Source organism: Vicugna pacos, chromosome 20 (genome assembly GCF_048564905.1).
Source record: "Vicugna pacos chromosome 20, VicPac4, whole genome shotgun sequence".
NCBI lineage: Eukaryota > Metazoa > Chordata > Mammalia > Artiodactyla > Camelidae > Vicugna > Vicugna pacos.
In genome coordinates, this window is record NC_133006.1 from 26,778,389 (window position 1) to 26,802,126 (window position 23,738).

At 37.7% G+C, this 23,738-nt stretch overlaps 1 protein-coding gene and 1 long non-coding RNA gene across 4 annotated transcripts; one reads left to right on the plus strand and one right to left on the minus strand.

Annotated features, from left to right (window-relative positions):
• Nucleotides 1-807: 807 nt before the first annotated feature.
• SLC17A3 (solute carrier family 17 member 3) lies at nt 808-14,915 on the plus strand. The gene is made up of 12 exons (XM_006198590.4): nt 808-898; nt 4,244-4,455; nt 4,661-4,894; nt 4,976-5,063; nt 8,676-8,762; nt 12,291-12,409; nt 12,532-12,693; nt 12,974-13,103; nt 13,195-13,342; nt 13,654-13,744; nt 14,656-14,792; nt 14,875-14,915. Exons 1-11 carry the CDS (start codon nt 808-810, stop codon nt 14,788-14,790), a joined length of 1,497 nt encoding a protein of 498 aa, XP_006198652.2. The 3' UTR covers nt 14,791-14,792; nt 14,875-14,915.
• LOC140687779 (uncharacterized) lies at nt 7,414-21,868 on the minus strand. Of its 3 annotated transcripts, XR_012062306.1 has the most exons (5): nt 21,804-21,843; nt 18,321-18,380; nt 12,289-12,368; nt 8,663-8,868; nt 7,414-7,546 (listed from the first exon to the last, which is right to left on the minus strand). It is a non-coding gene; the product is annotated as an uncharacterized lncRNA (long non-coding RNA). The 3 variants fall into 3 exon arrangements; XR_012062305.1 differs by lacking the exons at nt 12,289-12,368; nt 18,321-18,380 and having other exon boundaries at nt 21,804-21,868; XR_012062307.1 differs by lacking the exons at nt 12,289-12,368; nt 18,321-18,380 and having other exon boundaries at nt 21,757-21,833.
• Between the last annotated feature and the right edge of the window lie 1,870 nt (nt 21,869-23,738).

The window sequence follows — 23,738 nt, forward strand, 5'->3', positions numbered from 1 at the left end:
ATAGGCAGTAATACTGTGCTATAAGTGTGTAATGTGATAAATATTATTACAAGGGCAACCAGTTTACAATATATAAATGTATCAAAGTAACACAATGTACACCTTAAATTTTTACAGTGTTACATGTCAAAATTATCCAATAAAAATTGCATCATCTCATTATGCAAATTTGGCCCCTAATTATTGATGACGCATATATCAGCAGCACTCAGAGTGGGTCAGGTGGGAAGCAGTATGGGAGTCATCATGGATGCAAGAAGCCAGGTTCTTAGGTGCAGGAGAGGATGCCAGAGGAGCAGAGCTGTAGTAGCTCCGACAACAACAGCAATAAACTAGACAGCAACCACTGCTGGGCACCAGGCATGCGCAGTCTATCGAATCCTTACTAACACTTGATGGAGGTGCTGCTGCTGCTGCTGCTGTTGCTGTTACTGTTATTATTAGCAACAGATGGGAAACGGAGGCACACAAATTTGCTGCTGGTAGCACTTGGCATGTTAGGTAAATCACGGGCCTGGATTTGAATTTAGAAATGCCTTGCTCCAAATCCAGTGCTCTTAAATTGGCACACAGCACTCTAGATCCTAAATAATGAACATTTCCAAACCCTAGGCACAGTACACCTGCTGTATTGAGCCAGGAGTGGGTAATGATCTTCCTTATACCACGTCCAGATGGAATGACCCAGCTCATGTTTGCCTGTTGCCGACTTTTAAATGTTTCAAGGGAGTCTCTTCTCGTGGCTGACACCTTGGATTACATATCGCTCTGATAGGTGAAAAATAGTCATCAGGAGAGAAGAACGCCATGGCCACCATGACAGAGCTGAGTCCCAAAGAAGAGAAGAGTAAATACTCCCAAGATACACAAGTGGATGAGAAACTCAGTCCCAGGAAAGGTAAACTCAACCTCGACTACTTGGTTTTAGGATTTTATGGTGGATTTTTACAATGTCTTAATACAAAGAAATGAATTTATATCTTTTAAATTGTTTAATTCTTTTTAAAAGCCAAGTACTATTAATGTACATTTGCAAATACATGAAGGAAACAAATATCACTATTCTAAAAAAGTATTTTATTTTTAATGATTACCATCTAATCTTAGTCCATATGCATTTACAGTCTTGATAATTGCTCCAAATAATCTACATATGGTATTGTGTATTTTGCTTTCTACTGCATGTAATATTGTGAACATAATTGAGTTTCTTAGTTAGGTCAAGTACAAAAAATTAATTACAGAAACTTTGAAAAATCAAGACATGAAAAAAGATCTTAATAAGCTTAATTCATCCACTGTAATTTGTTTTTATTGCTTTCCTTTATATGGATATTTTATGTAGTTCTGTACTGTATATATGATGTATTTTAAAAATTGGGCCACACATTCTTTTCCATTTGCTTTATAATGCTCACAATCATGATTCTTAAAGGATACATATTATTATATCAATATATCCAATAGGTAAAGTATTATTTATTTGAAAAATCCTCCTGTGGTTGACTATTTCAGTTGTGGAGTTATGTTTTTTTACCTACCTATCATTTAGATAGATTGGTTAATAGACAGATATAGATAGATAGATATAACACATATATATCATGATATCCTTTAGCATAACACCTGTCTACAGTTGGAATTATTACTTCCTCAGGGCTTTTTCCTAAGAAAAATTAAAATTTGAAGCAATAGTTATAAGTATTTCATTTCCATCAGCCACTGTAGAGGCCTTAGTTTTTAATCTGAACAAAAGTGAGGCCACAGAGAATTTTGAGCAGAAAGGGGTAATCAAATTTATAGTATGTTTAGAGCATTCCAAATGCTGTGCTGAGAGTAGCTGGGAACAGAAAGTCAAGTTGAAAGCTATTGCAAAAACTCAGGGAAGAGATGTTCGTAGCTAGAACCGCAAGGAAAAAGCTTTAAGCCAAAAGACAGCAGTGGCCCTGGCGAGAAGTGATTGAATTCTACATACGTTTCGAATGTAAAGACAACAGGATGTTCTACATAGATTGGATGCAGGCTGTGAAAGAAAGAAATCAGGATAAATTGCAAAGTATTTGGAAGGATGGAATTTATATCAGCTGAGTTGGGAAGGAATGTGGGTGGAGCAAGACTTGGAGAGGGAACCTAAAAGTTTAGTTTTAGATCTATTAAGTTTGATTTGCTGATTAGTTGATCAATTGCTTTTTAGTGGAGCAAAAAATGATGCATCCTAAATCAATGACAACCTCAATTTGACAAAATGCTGTAGTATTTTATTATGTGTTGACTTTATTTTGATTTAAAACATGACATACAACTCCAACATTATTTTTCATATATTTTAACTCCTTACCTCAACACCACTTATTATATAATTTTAACTTCCTTTTCAGCCACAACATCCTTTACTCACTGTATGATTTTTGTGGGTGTTTTTCTATTGTTCCTTGAATTTTTTTTGCTTATTCTTTTTTCAATACAATGATGTCTTACCATTTTACCCTCATGACTGATTTCAATGCTTTGTAAAGCAAATATCTCTCAATGCTTGCCCTTCCCTCTGAAAAAAATTCTTGTAGTCTTAATACATTTAACTGATCCTTATTATTTTTAGCTAACTATATTCATTTTCTATTCCTGCAGACATATTACCACAAACTTAGTGGCCTAAAATAACACACATTTATTATGTCATAGTCTCTGTGGGTCAGAGTTCCAGGAATGGCTTGGCTTAGCTGGTTCTTCTTCCCTGCGTTTCACAAGGCTGAAGTTGAGAAGTTGGCCAGGTTGCATTCTCATCTGGAGTCTAGACTGAGGAAGAACCCACTGTGTTGGGGGACCCGTGGCTAGTTATTAAATTGTGAATAAGCAGATTATGACCTGCCGAAAGAGAGGCACAAGCCACCTACAGGGGATCGGCATGTAGCTGCCTCAGCATCCAAGTTCCCACTCTGAGGACATGAAAACTCCAGTCATTTTGACTGAAGGCACACTTCCAATACACTCACACAAAGGAAGTAAAGTCACAAGATTTGTTACTTACAGGCTCCCAGAAAAGAGGGGAGGATTAGAGGGGTATCATGCAATGAGCCAGGGGAAGGGCAGTCCTCCATCCCAGGTCTCCAGTGAACAGGAGATGGGAAGCAGGGTAGTAAACAGCTGTTAATTCTCTATTTATTCTCATTTCCCAAATATCATGGTTTCGAGCATCATCTGTGGGTTATTAACTCCCAATGTTATACCTCAACTTCTACTTCTCTTCTAAACTCTAGAGGTGTCTGTATATCCAACAACATTCTCAGCATCTTCTCTTGGCTGTTTAAAAGGCATTTTTGTCTTAACTGTCCAGTACTAAGCTCTTTATCTCTCCACTGCCCCCAAACCTGCTCTTTTCCACGGAACTCCCTCAGCAAACAGCAGATCCATTCTTCTAGTTGTTTAGAACAAGGAAGCCTTCAATGCTACTCCCCTACCATCTGTAAAAATGAAATCAAGATTTAGTCACTCCCATACTGAGATCTGTCTGGGATCTTATCACATTTTCATTCTTTTACGTTCTGCTACCACCATAGTCCAAGATTCTTCACCTCTCTTCTGGATTATTGCAATATTTTTTTCCCGGCAATAACTATCACTCCTGGAAGTACAAAAACATATTATTTTAATTTTGTGCTCATTTCTTTTTCTGCTATTTTTTCACTGTATTTCTCCATAGTCTGTGGGTCTCAGTTTTTGTCTAATGAGAATCTTTATAGAGGTTTAATTTGAAAATTTAAGTGAAAGTTTACTCTCAATGACTAAAGACATACGAGAAGAGTAGTGAATCTACTCCTTTAATGTTTAAAATTTATATTATATATGTATGTATAATATAGTACATATGATATAAACTATGTAATTTAAAAATGTACATGTATACATATTTTTACTTATATGTATATATTTACTCTTAATATAGATGTTCTGTATCTCTGTATCTTCATGTAAATCTAAGAAATTTCATCAACAATAGAATGTAATAACCTAGGATTGGAAGAGACAAAATTGCAAGAACAGAGCAAGTCAGGGTCTATAAAGCTGTGGTATAAAACACTCTTTGATTCAACTCAGTGATTTCCACCTTTTGTGATCTTTTGTTCCCAAACCCAACAGAAGTGCCATTTAAATCATCAGGTGGTACCTCTCAGTATTATAACTTGCAAAAAGTAAGTGACGGTTCAATAAGGTAGGCACTAATACAATGTCATAATATTTCCAGTTCCAACCTTATGTTCCACTCGCTATGGAATAGCCTTCATCGTACACCTCTGCAATTTCGTTATAGCGGCACAAGGTATTATCATGAACATCACCATGGTAGCCATGGTCAACAGCACAAGCCATCAGTCCCAGTTTAATGGCTCCACTGAGGGGCTGCTTTTTGATTCATCTGGTGATCCCCAAAATTCCCCAAAGAGTCCTCCTGCATGGGTAAGCAATTCAAGGTTTAAGTTGTGTTCTTGTTTTTGCCATTTGTTGTTTTTTTAGATGTTTATTTTTCTCGAGTGTATATGTTGAAAAGTTTTAACTGAGGAAATAGTGATTTGAAAGCAAGCGAAATATCTAAAGAGACTTCTTAAGTTATAAATGAGCCTTCCTGTAAATGGCTTTCCAAAGCATTCTCTATTTCTTTAAGGCCCCTGTGTACAATTGGAGCCCTCACATTCAGGGCATCATCTTTAGTGCCATCAGTTACGGCATGGTCCTGACCGTGGCTCCCAGTGGATACCTGGCCGGAAGGGTAGGAACAAAGCGAGTGGTTGGTGTTTCCTTGCTTGGATCCTCACTTCTGATTCTCTTCACGCCTCTGGCAACTGATCTTGGACTCACTTTCCTCATTGCAACTCGAATACTTCAGGGCCTGAGCCAGGTACCCAGATAGTTTATAAATATGAGCTGGGTATGACTTTCTATATGGGACCACATATCAAAAACTCTATTTTTCTTTCAGGGATCAGGATTGGGGGGTCAGTTTGCACTCTGGGAAAGTTGGAGTCCACCACATGAACGAAGCCGACTCTGCAGCATTGCTTTATCAGGTAAAAACGTGGGGCTGAAATGGGGGCACCACAATCCAACATCCTTCACCGAGTTCTTTGGCATTTTCTTTACTGTGAGGTTCTTTGTCTTGTGCTCAGTGTTGATCAAGTATTTGTAAATTAGGGAGATGGGCCCTTTGTCTGTGACATGACTTTCATTTTTCCCCTCAGTTTGTCATTTGTGAGTTGACTTTCCTCATAATGATTTTTGCCATTTTTTAAAGATACATATTTTATGTAGTCAAATTGATCACTCTTTTCTTTTATGACTTCTGGATTTTTGAGTCATAGTTGGAAAGGTCATAAAAGCATCCAACCATGGCTTTCATTGAATAGGAATGGTTTCATTTTTTATTTTGAAATTTCTGACATATTGGAGTTTATACTAGTATTCAGTGTAAGGTATGGATCCAACTTAGTCTTCTTTAGAATTACTCTCAGCTGTCCTTAGAACTTAATTAAAGAACTTAATTTACCAAGAATAACATGTTTATCTTTGAATATAGATAGAAAAAGATAGAAAGACCAAGAAACACGTCATATTAGACAATAATTATAAATATGAGACTGAACATTCAAGGGGCATATGAGGTACTCAATCAGTGAAATTCTGGAGCTGGCAAAATCTGATTGTTCACATCTTTTCCCAACTCTGCATTTAATGACTTGAAGTGGGTTATTCTTGGTAAATTACTTACCTTTATTTAACATAGTTTATAAATCCTGTCTCTTTGTCTCATTGCTGATGACTTAATCATTGTTCATACCTAACATATCTTATGATATTTGCCTATGTCTTATAAGATGAATTTATTCATCTTCTATAGCAGAAATAAATATTCCCAAATAATGTAGCAAGCACATATTACAATATCTTAGAAGAGAACATCCAGGAAGATATCATTTTTATAAAGTTCAAAAAATTAAAAAGAAAACAGCATACGCTTTAGGTATACATATACATATATGTATCAGCTCTCACACACACAGATCGACATGTTTGAGGATTAAGTGATTTACAATGTGCATAAATCAAGTTTAGCTATGAACTACAAGGCATCTGAGTAGATACTGTAGTCTGGAATTCAGGAGGAATATGAAAGATAACAAGACATCCTGAAATTTCTCAGTATATGGGTCTGAACACCCAGAGAAAGAACATTGAGGAAAAAGAGAGGAAAACCAAGAAAATGGCCCTGCGGCCCTCCAAGAGCAGAGGACAGGCCAGCAGAAGCTTCCTCCAAGGCCATTAGACAACATTCAATCAGAGATGGAAGGTCAGCTACACCACCTGCTAGGGCTGAACAAGTGGCCATGGGTTTGACAAGCTGGAGGTCATTAAAGGCCTTGAGAAGAGCCATGGCAGGGGGTGGGGGTGTTTGGAGTTGGCTAAGGCAAGAATGGAAGGGAAGGAAGTAGAAGCAGTAAGTACGGCTGTTTGAGAAGTTTTGTCCTGAAGATAAGCAAAGAAATGACAAAACGCGTGGACGGAGTTTGGAAGAGGGGGGAAGTTTTGTTTTGTTGTGTTGTGTTGTGCTTTGTTTTGAATATAGGCTATATGAAGCTAGATTTACGTGTGAATGGGGAAGATCACAGGGTTGAGGAAATAAGGGAGGATGCAGAAGTGAGAGTTCATACTAGAGATGTGGTCCAGAGGACAAGAGGGGACTTGATGTTGGATGAATGCAGGAACCTGTCCCCCATTATAATTGGAGTAAAGGCAGAGTTCAGAGAAACAGATGCAGATTTGGTGGTCTCAGTGGTGGAAAGAGGTACTGATTTCCGTCTTCACTGATTTGTGTCCTGGAGTCAAGGAGCCTCATTTCAAATGCCTTTCCCTGTTATTAGCTGTGTGAACTTGGGCTCATTAACTTTTCCATGTTTCTATTTCCTCAATTGTAAATTTGGATTTTTTTTGGTACTCAAATACTGGTACTCAAATGAGACAACACAGGTAAGATGCTTCAATAAAGGCCATGGTTAAACAAGAAGGAAAACATAAATTATTTCTTTTTAAACTGTAGATTGGGAAAGCTCTTTTAGGCAAAGGAGTCTATATATCTAGAAATTATTACAGAAAAAACTCATGGATCTGACAGCATGAAAACTTACAACTGCTGGATTACAAAACACACCATACACCAAAAGTTAAGGGCGGGAGAATAGAACTGCAGCCAGCATGCCAGATAGAGGATTATTATTCAAAATATACAAAGGTTCTATAAATTAAGGAAAAGTTAAACAAGTGAAAGAAACAAACAAAAAGATTATAGACAGTTCACAGAGGAAATAAAAATTACAAACACAAAAAAATTCAACTTTACTATAGAAAGAAAATAACGATATACTCTTTTGCATTTATATTTGGAAAACTGTATTTAGAAGCTTTGAGGATGTCCAGTGTTATGAAGAAATGAGGAAAAAGCAATCTTTGTTGGCAGTTTAATTTGGTATGGCCTTTTAGCAGGATGCTTTGGCAGTATCTGTCAAAATAAAAAATGCACAGTATTTACACATTACTGTATATAAAATAGGTAAACAACAAAGACCTAATGTATAGCACAGGGAATTATATTCAATTTCTTGTAATAATGTACAATGGGCAAGAATCTGAAAAGAAAATATATATGTATGTATATGTATAACTGAATCACTTGGCTGTACACCTGAAACTAATATTGTGAATCAACTACACTTCAAATAAAAATGTTTTAAAAAGAAAAAAATGCATAGTCATTGATTTGGCAAGTCTACTTCTGATATTTTATTGTACAGACAAAAATTATGTTTATATTCAGAAGTGATAAATAAGTTTATGGTCAGAAATAACAACAACAAAAAACAATGTATAGGTAGTATATACAGTGACATGGAAATATTTACAAGACCAATTGTTAAATAAAATGTAAATGACACAGGACAAAAGGTATATTATGGTCTTGTTTATTTAAAATGAATAATAAACTCACATACATATATGCAAAATTTGACAGGTTGGTTGATACTAATGTTCAGCTGGAAAGTAAAAAACATAATAACCCAGTTTTGAAAAAGTTGTAAAAAGGAAATGTGCCCCACATCCCATATATATGAGAATACTCTATAGAACCATGGAAATGACAACTGTTATTAGAACATTAATAGACAAATCTAATAGACAAATCTATCTAGTTTTCTGTCTACATATTACATAAATGCATTTACAAAGAGATACATGTTTGTACAGATATATGTTATATATGTCTGCAGAGGTGAAAGGGTGTGCAATTATATATCATATAAACCTTACTGCTAATGGTTAGCATTAGAGAGAAGGGTGGGAATGGACTGGGTGGGGGCATGTGAGGGGAACTTTGGTTCTTTGTGGTAATTTATGATAAGCATATGTTATATGAATTGTGTAATTAAAAATTAAAGTAGTATGAAAGGAAGCATGATTGTCATCTGTGATGTTACTAGGGAACTGCCAGGAAAATGAGCCCTCAGGAGAACATTTGAACTCAGTCATAAATTTGAAGTTCACATCTCCCAATATGTCCATCTCTTGATGATGATACTGCTCTGTAATATGTACTACCACGTGGCAGTCCACAGCTTACTCTCTCTTTGCAGGAATTCTGCTGGGAAGTTTCATTGCCATCCTCCTGGGCGGCCTCATCAGTCAAACCCTCGGGTGGCCTTTTGTCTTCTATGTCTTTGGTAAGCTGCTGTGTCCCCATTCCCATGTTTTCATATTCAGGGAGATTCTTCTGAGTTTCTACTTGTGTGTACTTTTCTGGAGGAAATGAGTCAAGACAGAAGGATCCTAGAAAAACAAAATGTCTTAATATAATAGTAGAGAACAATTAATCTACACCATCACAGAATTTGGAAGTCCTCCTGCCCATTATGCTGTTAACCTACCATGGTGTATTATTAACACAAAGTGATGGGGCAAAATCTGCTGCCTCAGCAGGGAGTAGAGGACAGACTTGCAGAGCAGCAGTTAGTGAGAGATGGAAGAAACAGAGTTGAGGAGACAGAGCTAAGAGCCCCGAAAGAGTAAGGCAGGTAGAGTTCAAAGGAAGGATACTTAACAGGAGACAACTGTACACAGAGAAAACCCTGGTTATCTGCAGAGTTCCCCCTTGATCAGCAGAGCACTGATCAGGGTATGTGTGTAAAGACATCATCTGAGGCCAGGTGGGGAAAGTCATTGGAAAAGATTAAAGAACAGTGTCCAGGACTTATAGAGAATCAGGGGTAGAGCCTATTCCCACAAGACAGACTAGAAAAATTTATAATTCTTGAGTTACTGGGCAGAATATTCATTAATGCCTTTCCTCAGTAGTGAGACATGATTAGCTCTAGGAGAAGCGGTATTGTGGATCCCTCTGACAAATGATAATGGCCAGACCTAAAAGGAACAAAGTGTTTCCATGTAATTTAACTGTATCCCAAAACAAAGCTCAAAAGTATTTATAGGAATACAAAACTATACAGCACCCAAGAAGGTATAATTCATGTCTGGCTCCAAACAAAGGTTGCCAGACATGGACAAAGGCAGAAAAACACAATCCATAGTAATAAGAATAACCAATCAATCAAAACCAACCCAGAATGACACAAATGTTAGAATCAGCAGACAAGAATACTTATTATAACTATATTATAACTTAACTCTCGTTTGTTCAAAAGTTAAGTAGAGATGTGCAAAATATATATTTTTAAAGACCCTAAATCAAACTTCTAGAGATAAAACTACAATATAAGGATTGAATTAATGACAGTTGGTACATCAAAAGAAAAAATTAATGAACTTAAAAGCAATAATAGAAATCATCCAGAAAAAAAACAGAGAAAAATAATAGTAAAAAGAGAACATCAGTAAGGTGTTTAGTGCCCAAAGGAAAGGAGTGGGATGGGAGAACAGAAAGGAATCTTGGAAGAAATAATGGCTGAAGGTTTTCCAAATTTGATGAAAACTACAAACTCACAGATCCAAAAAGATCAATGAATCTCAAACACGAGAAACATGAAAAAAACTATACCAAGTTATACTATAATCGAATGGCTCAAAATCAGTGATAAAGATAAAATCTTAAAAACAGCCTAAGTTAAAACATATTATATACAGAGGAGCAAAGATAATGATGACTGCAGCTTTCCCATCAGAAGCATTGCAAGCAAGAAGGCAGTGGAACAACATCCTTCAAATACTGCAAGAAAAAAGAAAAAAAAAGTTAACATAGAATTATAGAGCCAAAGAAAAACATTTTCAAAAACAAAGGCAAGTAAGGACATTTTTAGACATATAAAGTTTAAAAGAATCAGAAATTTAAATGAAAGCAAACAGTACCATTTTCAATAGTATTAAAAAACATGTAACTGCACTAAATCTGACAAAAGATGTGAAAGACTTACTCACTGAAAACTAAATTTTCATAATAATAAGAAGATCCTAGAATAGCCACTTTTCCAAAGTTAGAAGATTAACACTGCTTGATGTCAAGGTGTATTATAAAATTATAGTCATCTAGACATTGTGGTATTGCCATAAAGATAGACAAATAGATCAGCAAAACAGTTATACATAGACTCACACATAGGTAAACTGATTTTTGACAAAGATGCCATAACAATTCAATGGAGAAAGGGTAGTCTTTTTAACAGATGGTGTGCGAAATTTTTTTTTATTCATATCTTGCATTCTATACAGAAACTCAAAATGAAACTTGGACCTAATTGTAAGATCTGAATTATTATTCTTTTAGAAGAAAACATATGAGAGAATCTTTGTTCTTTAGTTAGGCAAAGATTTCTTAGATATGACACCAAAGGCTTGATCCATAAAACTACAGATTGGTAGATTGGATTTCATTGAAGTTAAAAACGTTTGCTCTTCAAAAGGCATTATTAGGATAGTAAAGAGACAAGTTGAGACAGGGAGAAAATATTTGCAAAATGAATATATAATAAGGATTTTTATCCAGAATGTGTAAATAATTCTCAAAACTCGATAACAAAACAAAAACCCAATTTAAAAAATGGGCAAAGACACCTCACTAAAGAATATATAGAGAGGGAAGATAAACATAAAAAGGTGGTCAACTTAACATCCTTAGTCATTAGGGAAATGCAGATAGAAACAACAAAATACCTCTGCATACCTATTAAAATGGCTAACTGTGACATAATAAGAATTATCTACACACACACACACACATACACATATATACATATTTCTGCCATGAGTTCCTGACATAGAAGTCCTAAAACCCTTATAATTTCCTGAGTGGTGGGGATGACAGGAACATCCAAGCAGAGTTCACAATCCCTTGGAATTTCCTGAGTTATAGCACCATCTTTTGTTTAATGAGGTGACTCTTGGTGGCCCCCTGGATAGCTTCAGGATGGAGGTCACCAGAAAGACCAAGCCATTAGAAGCTTGGAATTTTTAGCCCCACACTCCATCCTCCCAGGAGGAGAGGGTGCTTCAGATTGTGTTAATAATCAATTATGCCTAGATGATGTAGCCTCCATAACAAATCCCTAAACGATGGGGTTCTGAGAGATCCCAGGTTGGTGAACACAACCACGTGCTGGGAGGATAGCACACCCCAATTCCACAGGGTCAGAAGTTCCTGCACTTAGGACACTTCCAGACCTCACCCTATGTATCTCTTCATCTGGCTGTTCATCTGTGTCCTTTATAATAAACCAATAAGCACAAAAAAATATTTCCCTGAGCTTTGTGAGCTGTGCCAGCGAATTATCAAAATGAGAGGAGTAGTGGGAATCTCTTTGTAGTAAGTAAGGAGGCAGTCTGTGTGTCTGAGCCCTTACTCTGTAGGGTCTGTGCTAATGTCAGATAGTTAGTGTTAGAATTGAGCTAAATTGTAGGACACCAGGTTGGTGTCTACAGGGAATTAGAGAATTTCTTAGTGTGAAAAACCCACACATTTGGTGTCAGAAGTGTTGCAAGGAGAAAAATAGTTTCCCTTTACTAATATTAAAAAGGTTGAGATACCAAGTTGAGTGCCATTCCTAGGGTCTGTGATTTCCACATACACAAATAATCAAGAAATGTAAAGGAATGGACTCTAGAAAGCTGTGATATTCATGTGACTTTTCTGAGAAATGGAAAGGGGATCTGAGCAAGAGCCTTTCCCAGGACCCATAAAAGACAATGTCCCAATGTAAAAGAAATTCACACAGAAGTTTACCAATTTTGCCCTCTGCTTACAGGAGGTGTTGGCTGTGTCTTCTGCCTTCTCTGGTTTGTTTTGGTTTATGATGACCCTGTCACTCATCCATGGATAAACACTACAGAAAAAGAATACATCATGTCCTCCTTGGCCCAACAGGTACACGTAAAAACTCCAACCTTCTCCAGAGATCTGTGTCAGCATCTGGATTTATCAGGGTGACTGAAAATGTGTGAGCATGTCTCCGATCTCACTATTCTGATCAGTAAATTTGTTTTCAGGTCAGCTCTTCGAGGCAGCCTCTTCCCATCAAAGCTGTGGTCAGATCTCTACCCCTCTGGTCCATGGGGTTTTGCTGTTTCAGCCATCAATGGTTAATTAACATAATGGTTATATATACACCAACTTACATCAGCTCTGTGTTCAATATTAGTATCAGAGATGTGAGTACATTTCCCTCCAACCCTTTTTCCTGTTTGCAGGAAATTACTCTGCCTTCACAAATCATTCTATCTAGAAAATTTTATCTTTTTTAACCAAGAAACACTCTAACATCTAACAGTCATGGGAGTAGTTTTCCTGGGGGTATGATGGAAGAGGCTACTGATGCTCCTATGAAAGCATGATTTCAGAATTGTCAGTATGATTATTAGTGACTTTTCAATACAAGGTGTGGTCTCACAGCCTTTATTTATGGTGGTTTACTCATTTTTTCCCCCTCAGAGTGGGTTCCTGTCTGCCCTTCCTTTTATCATCGCCTGGGTTGTTGGTATCCTTGGAGGCCAACTGGCAGATTTCCTTCTGACCAAGAATTTCAGGCTTGTAACAGTGAGGAAAATTGCCACAGTTCTAGGTAAGAACAGGGCCCAAGGGTCTGATAATTCACAAGGCATACAGGAGCCAAAGATGTATCTTGTTTAATTTGTCTATTCCTCATTCCCTAGGAACTCTCCCCTCTTCAGCAGCCCTTGTGATTCTGCCCTACGTCACCTCCAGTTACATCATCACAGTGGGCCTTCTGACGCTCGCCTGTGGACTAAGCCCACTATGTCAGTCCGGGATCTACATCAACACCTTAGATCTTGCTCCAAGGTAGGACAGTAACCTCCACTCTCTTTTTCGCATTTTCTGAAAAAGATTTAGCCTGCAGCTTTCCAGGAGCCCCCAAATTTTGTGAAATAATAAATCATGGGCAAGGACCACTGGTAGCCTGTGGCCATTTTTTTCAGGTATGTGGAAGGGGGAGGGCTACTATTGACTTGTCTTAGTGTCTCTCAGTGAACACACACAGCTCAGGTCCTTTTTGACATAATTACTGTATGATGGATTCATACGCAGAGCAGGACTAAAGGATACTGCAAAGTATCTGTGGATCTAGCCTGGAATATTCCTGTCATCCACAGGCATTCCAGTTTTCTCATGGGAGTCTCGAGGGGATTTGCACAGATAGCCGCTATCCTGGCACCCACTGTTAGTGGATTTCTCCTCAGTCAGGTAAAGTTTGCTTGTCAAGGACTCTTAAAACCCTCTGCTGAGTCCATTCCTAAAGGTATTAGCATAAAAATGTTTCCACATTTTAGATAATAAAATTAAATCATGGGTTATTTTGTCATGAAGGTCAACTTGGCAAAGAAAAATATAGAAGAATTTCTTTCATGACATTGATCTTTACTCATTCTGGAACTAAAGCACTGACTAGTGATCCACTGGTAATATCCAATCTTTGAAATCACACAGCCACATAGATATCATGTGAGAAAATGATGAATCCATGCATAGAGGCAACTTGCTATGTCTTCTGCAACACTTTGAAATTTTCAGTTGAATAACCATCCAAAAGCAAAGAGATAATGAAAGCGAATATGTTTAAGTGTCTGATCCATGTAGTCATTATAGGTATTTCATATGCAGTAGTCTCATTTAATTATTGATTCTCATACCAGGTATGAAAATGGAACATTATCCTCATTTGCTGATAATTAATATCTATTAGAATATGTCTTTCCACTAAAAGGATGTAGAATCAGAATTCTTATAATTTAGACCGGTCTAACTCCAAAGCCTGCAATCTTCTTGCAAGATTCTTCTTGCATTGCAAGAAGAAATATTAGTAGCATATTTATGTTGTCATGATTTGTGCAAAAGAGAAAATTTATGGTACTTTGATAAATAGTGACAAATGCAATTCTGGAGGTTAATTGTAAAGGACTCTAAGTCCATTTTATTGAGAATATTCTGAATCCATTTCGAAGTTCTTTTTTCTATCCAATTATTAAGCTGTGTTCAGAAAATAAATTTCTACACAAAAACCCACTAGTGAACATTGTCTTCTAAACAAATAATAAGAGTTTCACAGAAAAAAAGGATGAAAGGGGTAATATTTACTTGAAATTTTGTCTCTCCAGGACCCTGAATTAGGGTGGAGAAATACCTTCTCTTTGTCATTTGCCATTAATGCTTTAGGACTGATCTTCTACCTTATATTTGGAGAAGCAGATGTCCAAGATTGGGCTAAAGAAAGGAAACTCACTCGTTTATGAAGGTAAGGGTAGTAATTTCATCTATGGTTATAACCAGAGAAGAACTGTTTAAATTTTTAATTCTATGTCATTTTTCTTTCTTAGTTATTCCACCTTGGATGGAAAATCATTAGGCACCTTATTTCATGGATAAGAAGGCTTCAGTGATGAAAATACCAACAGAAAAAATTTTCTTTGCTGTAACTCTTTTCAAATCTGAGATCAGTTCTTTATTTACTCAAATTTCTTTCTGAGGAAAATACAAGATGAATGGAAATTCAAATAAAATGGTAGCCAAGAATGAAGTTGTCATCTTCAGTAGAATTAACAATGGATTCAGAGGAGCTGCTGTATAGGACCTAATAGGCTAGATTCACAGTTTCTGGATCTTGAAACAGGAAACAATGTTTTGAAATTCTTAATCAAGGATCGTAATCTCACTAGAGCAATGATTCCTCCTATTTGCAAAAATGAATATTAGTTTATATTTGCTGGGCTGGATGTTGTCCATGTGTTCCTCCCTTTGTGTGCTCCACTCTCCTCTGTCCTGCCCAGGCCCCTGGAAGCTGACCTACGTGGTTTGCATCTCACCTTTTCCTGTCCACTGGTTTCTGCTGGGTTTTCAGTGGAGGTGGGATAATGAGGATAAGGAGTGTTTATCTCTAAGGATCCTCCCTGTGGGGAATGCCGGTGGCTGATCCTCCCACTACATTTCACAGGTCCTAAGAGACAGCCCTCTCTCTCCACACATTCTGGTAACTTCTCTCTTCCCTTATTTCAGACCTTTTTTTGGCTTTTATATTGCAAGCTCTGGGATTCTCCAAAATATCTTGTGGTTTCCTTACCACCATCCCAATCCTGTATAAATTGCCTCACTTAACACTGTCCTCGGAGTACCTGGTGTGAGTCTTCTATGTTTCTCTTTCTGAACCAACTAATTTCAGTAGTTAAATCATATATAAAGCTTAAAACTTGAAACAGATCAGTATTTCTTTAAATTATAATTTATAGGTGTCAGTGGGTCATGGCATGTTCAGAGGGGCCAGAACTATGTTCTAGGTTGTTCCCCAGGGTTATCTCTACTGTGTAGAACAGAGATTATCGCCATCAAATTATTTTGTATAGAGGTGATGGGATGGATACTAGTTCTGAGTAAAAAATTAGGGCAAGGATACAGAAGGTAATGAAACCTCCATAACAACTCAAAAGAATAGGGGTTCACAGAGCTTCCAGCTGTTGAACCAGAACATGTCCATGTGCTGAGCCCCGAAGTCCATGGGGCTTGCATTTGGGACACTTCTGGACCTCACTGTATGTATCTTTTCATCTGGATGTTCCTTTGTAACTTTTAATGTCCTTTGTAACAAACTGAAAATCTAGTAGGTAAATTGGTTTCCCGAGTTCTCTAAGCAACTCTAGCAAATTAACTGAACCAGAGGAGGGGGTGTGAAGACAATGGTACAAGTGGGTGTGTGCTGGTCTCTAGAACAAGCCAGTATTTGCAGCAATCTGTCTGACAGAGATCTTTTTCAAGAAAAAGGGACTGATTTTTCTTGAGTCATAGCAGTGTAGACATTTACTAAGAGTGACAGAACTGCTAAGTAGCTTGTCCTGGGTCATAGCAGTGAACAACAGAGCTGAGATTCACTCTTAGGCAGTCTGACTCAAGAGTGTGTGCCTGTAACCTCTAACCTAAACTGCCCCTAAAAGTATATTTGACTTGGATCAGGCATACCTACTAGGTATCAAAGAAAAAACTATATGTATTCTTTTATTAAACCTTTACAACCTTGTGGATTAAGAAATACTATGTCCATTTCCTCACAGGGAAGAGACTGAAGGGCCAGAAGGTTAAATGGCTTCCTCAAATGCTATTTGCGATAGGGACTAGACTTTTACAGAAGCCCAAATTCCATTGTATAAATTAATATAAATGTTACTCAAGACTGATATTTCTGTTGTTCTTCAAAGACATGGTTGATGTTGCCCTGAGCCCTTCATTGTTTTATCCTGCTGGGTCGGTATCAAAGGCCATTTATCATGAGTTATAAATTTCCCCTGCTGGTCCTCATTAGCTCAGGGGTTGCCCCGTCAGCCAGCTGGCCCTTCTGGCCACACACATTTCATTAGTTGCTGTTTCACCATCAAAGTTTAGAATCAGAAAGGAGGGAGGCCATATAAGGGTAGGTCAGCCATCAGGGTCTGGCTCAAACTCATAAAGGAGGTGTCTTCTCAGAAACTAGGTCTTAGGGTTATTTTAATCCAGGGCAAGGGAGCCTTCCCCTTCTGCTCTTCATATGTGCTCACTTTATCATTTCTGCATTCTTTAATTTGGATCATTCAGCCAGACATGACCAGTGTCTTCTGTAAAGAATTTAGCTGCCTGGCCTCTCCACTTGAACATAGACATACTGACTTATGATGGATGTTTGCTTATATTCTGTTCCCTTGCTTCAATCTATATATTCTGTTCTCTCTTCTCATGACTTTTTGTGTGCAAGCAATTTATTACCAGACATATACATGGCCTCTAGTACAACATCTTTCTTATAGTAATTTTAACATGAATTTTTAAATAGGTATAATTTACATGCTACAGGGAGTGAGCTTTTAATGGTAAAACTACTGAACTATTTTATTAAGATCAGAAGTTTACAGGTGATATTCAAAAAATAGATCCAGCAATCCCACTCCTAAGCATATATCCAGAGGGAACTCTAATTCGAAAAAATACATGCACTTCAATGTTCACAGCAGCACTATTTACAATAGCCAAGACATGGAAACAGCCTAAATGTTCACTGACAGATGACTAGAGAAAGAAGTTGTGGTATATACACACAATGGAATACTACTCAGCCATAAAAATGAATAAAATTATATCATTTACAGCAACCTGGATGGACTTGGAGATCATCATTCTAAGTAAAGTAAGTCAGAAAGAGAAAGAAAAACATCATATGATATTACTTATATGTGGAATCTTAAAAAAAAAAAAGACCCAAATGAACTTATTTACAAAACAGAAACAGACTCTCAGACATAGAAATTAAACTAATGGTTACCAGAGGGAAAGTGTGTGGGAAGGCATAAATTGGGAGTTCAAGATTTGCAGATACTAACTACTATAAATAAAATAGATAAACTGCAAGTTTCTACTGTGTAACACAGGGAACTATATTCAATAAAGCTCGACTATTTCTGAGAACCCCAATGAAGGACTTATTGTTATGAGTTTTGTATTATCATTGCAATGTCAATATTTGGTGTCAAACCAACAAGAAATTTAAAACCATTTCCAATTTGTTCATTTGAGGCACTCCTTTTCATTACTTGTATATTCCATTACACACATGGGTAGGCATTGTGAATAATAGAATAATCCCAGGAAGCTGTTACTATACCAGGTTAGCTAGCAGTAATTAAACTATATCCATTATTGACCCAAACCACATAAATGTATCCTAATTTTTAGACCAAATTAAATATATTCCCACATAAGCTTTGCCTTAGCAATATTAAACAATTCCCTCCATCATTTCATCACCCACCTCTAGGGGAAGTCCAACAGAATGAAGATGGATAATGGCTGTACACAATTGTGGTTGAAACTGGTTAAAATTTTCAAACATAGAAGAAAAAAGAGCACAAATAAGCAAAATAAGAAAGAAAAATGGAGAAGTTACAACAAATAGCACAGAAATACAGAATATCATACGAGAATATTACAAAAAACTATATGGAACAAAATGGATAACCTATAGGAGATGGACAAATTTCTGGAAACATACAGTCCATCAAGACTGAACCAAGAAGATACTGACCACTTGAACAAACTGATCACTAGAAATGAAATCAAATTAGCAATAAAAAAACCTCCCTACAAATAAAAGTCCAGGACTGGACAGTTTCAACAGGAAATTCTACCAAACATACAAAGAAGAAATCATATCAGTCCTTCTCAAACTCTTCCAGAAGATTGAAAAGGAGGGAATACTCCCAAACTCATTCTATGAAGCCACCATCACCCTGATACTAAAACTAGGCAAAGACACTACCAAAAAAGAGAATTATAGGCCAATATCACTGATGAACATAGATGCCAAGATCCTCACCAAAATATTAGCAAATAGAATCCAACAGCACACAAAAAAGATTATACATCATGACCAAGTGAGGTTCATCCCAGGGACACAGGGTGGTTCAACATACGCAAATCAATCAGTGTAATACATCACATCAAGAGAAAGGACAAAAACCACATGATCATCTCAATAGATGCAGAAAAAGCATTTGATAAAATTCAACACCCATTTATGATAAAAACTCTCGCCAAAGTGGGTATAGAGGGAACATATCTCAACATAATAAAAGCTATATATGACAAACCTATAGCCAGCATAGTACTCAATGGTGAAAAACTCAAAAGCTTCCTACTAAAATCTGGGACAAGACAAGGCTGCCCACTATCACCACTCCTATTCAAAATAGTCTTGGAAGTACTAGCCACAGCAATCAGGCAAGAGAGAGAAATAAAAGGGATCCAAACTGGAAAAGAAGAGGTAAAATTGTCACTATATGCTGATGACATGTTACTATATATAGAAAACCCTAAAAGGTCCACACAAAAACTACTAGAAATCATCGAAGAATTCAGCAAGGTAGCAGGTTACAAGATTAATGTTCAAAAATCAGTTGCATTTCTTTACACTAATGATGAATCAACAGAAAAAGAAAGTAAAGAAACAATCCCCTTTAAAATAGCACCCAAAGTAATACAATACCTAGGAATAAATCTAACCAAGGAGGTGGAAGAATTATACACAGAAAACTATAAACCATTGATGAAGGAAATTAAAGAAGACTTTAAAAAATGGAAAGATATTCCATGCTCTTGGATTGGAAGAATCAATATTGTTAAAATGGTCACACTGCCCAAGCCAATCTACAGATTTAATGTAATGCCTATCAAATTACCCAGGACATATTTCACAGAACTAGAACAAATCATAATAAAATTTATTTAGAACCACAAAAGACCTAGAATTGCCAAAGAATTACTGAAGAAAAAGAAAGAGACTGGAGGAATAACTCCCAGACTTCAGACAATACTATAGAGCTACAGTAATTAAGACAGCATGGTATTGATACAAAAACAGACATATAGACCAATGAAACAGAATAGAGAGCCCAGAAATGAACCCACAAACTTTTGGTCAACTCATCTTCGACAAAGGAGGCAAGAATATACAATGGAATAAAGACAGTCTCTTCAGCAAATGGTGTTGGGAAAACTGGACAGCAGCATGTAAAACAATGAAGCTAGAACACTCCTTTACACCATACACAAAAATAGACTCAAAATGGATCAAAGACTTAAACATAAGACAAGATACAATAAACCTCCTAGAAGAAAATATAGTCAAAACATTATCTAACATACATCTCAAAAATGTTCTCCTAGAACAGTCTACCCAAGCAATAAAAATAAAAGCAGGAATAAACAAATAGGACCTAATTAAACTTACAAGCTCCTGCACAGCAAAGGAAACCATAAGTAAAACAAAAAGACAACCTACGGAATGAGAGAAAATTTTTGCAAATGAAACTGACAAAGGCTTGATCTCCAGAATATATAAGCAGCTCATATGACTTAATAAGAAAAAAACAAACAACCCAATCCAAAAATGGACCAAAGGCTTAAACAAGCAATTCTCCAAGGAAGAAATACAGATGATCAATAGGCACATGAAAAAATGCTCAATATCACTAATTATCAGAGAAATGCAAATCAAAACCACAGTGAGGTATCACCTCACACCAGTCAGAATGGCCATCATTCAAAAATCCAAAAATGACAAATGCTAGAGAGGCTGTGGAGAAAAGGGAACCCTCCTACACTGCTGGTGGGAATGCAGTTTGGTGCAGCCACTGTGGAAAACAGTATGGAGATTCCTTAAAAGACTAGGAATAGACTTATCATATGACCCAGGAATCCCACTCCTGGGCATATATCCAGAAGGAACCCTACTTCAAAATGACACCTGCACCACAATGTTCATAGCAGCACTATTTACAATAGCCAAGACATGGAGACAGCCTAAATGTCCACCAACAGATGACTGGATAAAGAAGATGTGGTATACTTATACAATGGAATACTACTCAGCCATAAAAGCCAACTACATAATGCCATTTGCAGCAACATGGATGTTCCTGGAGAATGTCATTCTAAGTGAAGAAAGCCAGAAAGAGAAAGAAAAATACCATATGAGATCGCTCATATGTGGAATCTAAAACAAAACAAAACAAAAAAAACAAAACCATAAGTACAAAACAGAAACAGACTCATAGACATAGAATACAAACTTGTGGTTGCCAAGGGGGCAGGGGGTGGGAAGGGATAGACTGGGATTTCAAAATGTAGAATAGATAAATAAGATTATACTGTATAGCAAGGGAAATATATATAAGATCTTATGGTAGCTCACAGAGAAAAAAATGTGACAATGAATATATATATGTTCATGTATAACTGAAAAATTGTGCTCTACACTGGAATTTGACACAATATTGTAAAATGATTATAAATCAATAAAAAATTTTAAAAAAATGAATAAAATTTTCAAACACATAAGACTATATGAATACATTTCTAGTGCCCCGTCTCCCTCCACCAGAAGTTTGGAAATAGCCCATGCAAACGACAGGTTCTTAATCTTGTCACTGAGAGTACTAAACGGATATGACTGACATGCCGAAGGCCCTGACATCCCAAGGCTGCGCCATGCTTCTCTGAGTCTTCAAAGTAAGCATCTAATGAATAATCTGGTGAACTGAATTGAAGCACCAGTGCGCGGTCAGGCCACCCAAGATGGCTGTTCTCTTGCTCCCTGAATATCCCCTGCTCAACCAGCACCTGCTCCACCTACACCCTCCTCACATGAACGTGCTTTCCACCTGCCCCTTAGGCCAAAATGGCTCCACCTGCTAGTTTATTAAAAGGAAACAGCTGTCCTTGTGATGTTGTTAACCTGATAGGCTGAGAAGGGCGTGCCCCAGCTCCTGGTTTCCATGGTAGTTGATAAGCCAACGTGACGTCAGTTCCCCTTTTAAATTGTAGGCTCCTCCCCCTCCGGTAGCAAAGACCGCTGCCGTGTCTTGCCCGCCGTCTGCCGCACATGGTTGGGTGTCGCTCCGGGACCTTGTTTAAGACGTGTAAGATCCCCTGTCCAATAAGCCACTGATGTCTCTGTCGCTGACTCCCAGCTCTTAACTTCCGTCTTGAGGCTGGGCAACTACAAGGCTTGCAAGAACTGCACGGTGCAGCCCAACAAACGGTGAGTTAAGCAGGAGGGCGAGCGAACTCCCGTGAATGCTGAGATGTTGGGAAACATCTCCTGTAGCTGGTAACCTCCCCATCCACCCCTCCCCCACAGCAAATACTGCCACCATGTCCTGCCCACCTTCTGCCATACATGGTGGGGTGTCATTACAGGACCGCACTTCAAACATGTAAGGTTCCCCCATCCATTAAATCATTAATGTCCCTATTGCTGACTCCAGGCTGTTTCTTAGGTCTCAAGGATGGCAAGTGCAGGGCTTGTAGACCTGCGGGGAGCAGCCCCACAATCAGTGTCTTCCAAATGTCCCTTTCCAATTCACTGCCTGCACTACCTTGTCCACTACATCTTAAAGAAGTTTTGGTAAAATTACTCCCTTAGTTTTTACCTGCAGGCTCTACTCCCCTCATGAAGTCCTAGGGGCTGAACCATACTTTCACTCTCCCAATTATTACTTCTCTTCTTCATTTACTCTGCCATTGTTACTGAGTCAGCAATACTGAAATTGTGTGCCCACCTCCCATCATCCCCTTGAGTAAGTTTTTTTTTTTTTTGCAGATTTTCCTCATTTTTTGGGTGTCTTTAGTCACTTACGAAGAGGTTCCTGGCGAGAACTAACTCCATTGGATTCCTCCATAAACCAGGCATATACAGATTTTACTGAATATTTTCAATAAAAACAGCTTAGGTTCATTCTAAGACAATCCCTCCCTTAGCTATATGTGTGGTAAAAAAAAATGTTGAGATTCTTTCCCATCAAAAATAAAAAATCTTCAATTAGTCAGTAATTGCAGTACATACCTTAGTTCTCTACCAGAACTGCATACCAGTGTGGTGAGCGTTCATTCCCAACACCTGGCATCTATTTTCCTTATTGACCAGCTGCTCTAGGGTTATAGGAGCCTCTGTTGCCCGCCAGCATGAATGTGCCTGGGAATCTGTCCTCCTGGGAACAGGAGGCCAATAATTTACGCCTCAGAGATATAAATACTCCAGCTCCCTTGTTCCTACTTCAGGCATCTCTGAGGCAAAACCTATAGTGTCTGTCAAACTCTCTAAGAATTGATCTGATCTGGACCTTACTCAGTGTCCCTTCTAGATCTTTGCCAGTTTTTCCTGGGAATATATTGTAACAGATCACTTTCATAGGAATCCTCATTTCAGGATCTGCTTCTAGAGAATTTGATCTAAGACAGTTGTCTCTACAGGGGGACCTAGGTTGCAGACTCAGGATGACTTCTGAAGTTGAACCACTCACAAGCCAGATGGCACAAGTAATAGCAGTGGTAATAAACCCTGGCCATTATGATTGCTGAGACCCTCTCCTGTGGAACACTGGGATGGAAAATGGGACACAGGTGGAAGGGAATACACTGGCTTGGTCAATATTCTAGTGTTGAGGAGATACGGGGAAATAGCAATTATAACATCTTTGAAGTTGGCTGTTTGTTGGTCAGTACCACTGGGGGGCTCAAGTGGAAGAACCACATCAGAGCATGACACGAAAGTCAGAAAACCTCCCCTGCAGCATTTAAAGATACCTTGATCTCCAATAGCCAGAGGGAAGACCTGTTCTGAAGATCAGACTCAGGATTTGATTGGCAGACTAGCAGAAGCACGAAGAAG

What these genes read in the sequence shown, in the direction of transcription:
- SLC17A3 (XM_006198590.4), top strand. Translation starts at nt 808, where the DNA reads ATGGCCACCATGACAGAGCTGAGTCCCAAAGAAGAGAAGAGTAAATAC. An exon ending in TACTTCAGGGCCTGAGCCAG is followed by an intron (nt 4,895 to 4,975) that starts GTACCCAGATAG and finishes TTTTTCTTTCAG; the next exon opens with GGATCAGGATTGGGGGGTCA. An exon ending in TCAATATTAGTATCAGAGAT is followed by an intron (nt 12,694 to 12,973) that starts GTGAGTACATTT and finishes TTTCCCCCTCAG; the next exon opens with AGTGGGTTCCTGTCTGCCCT.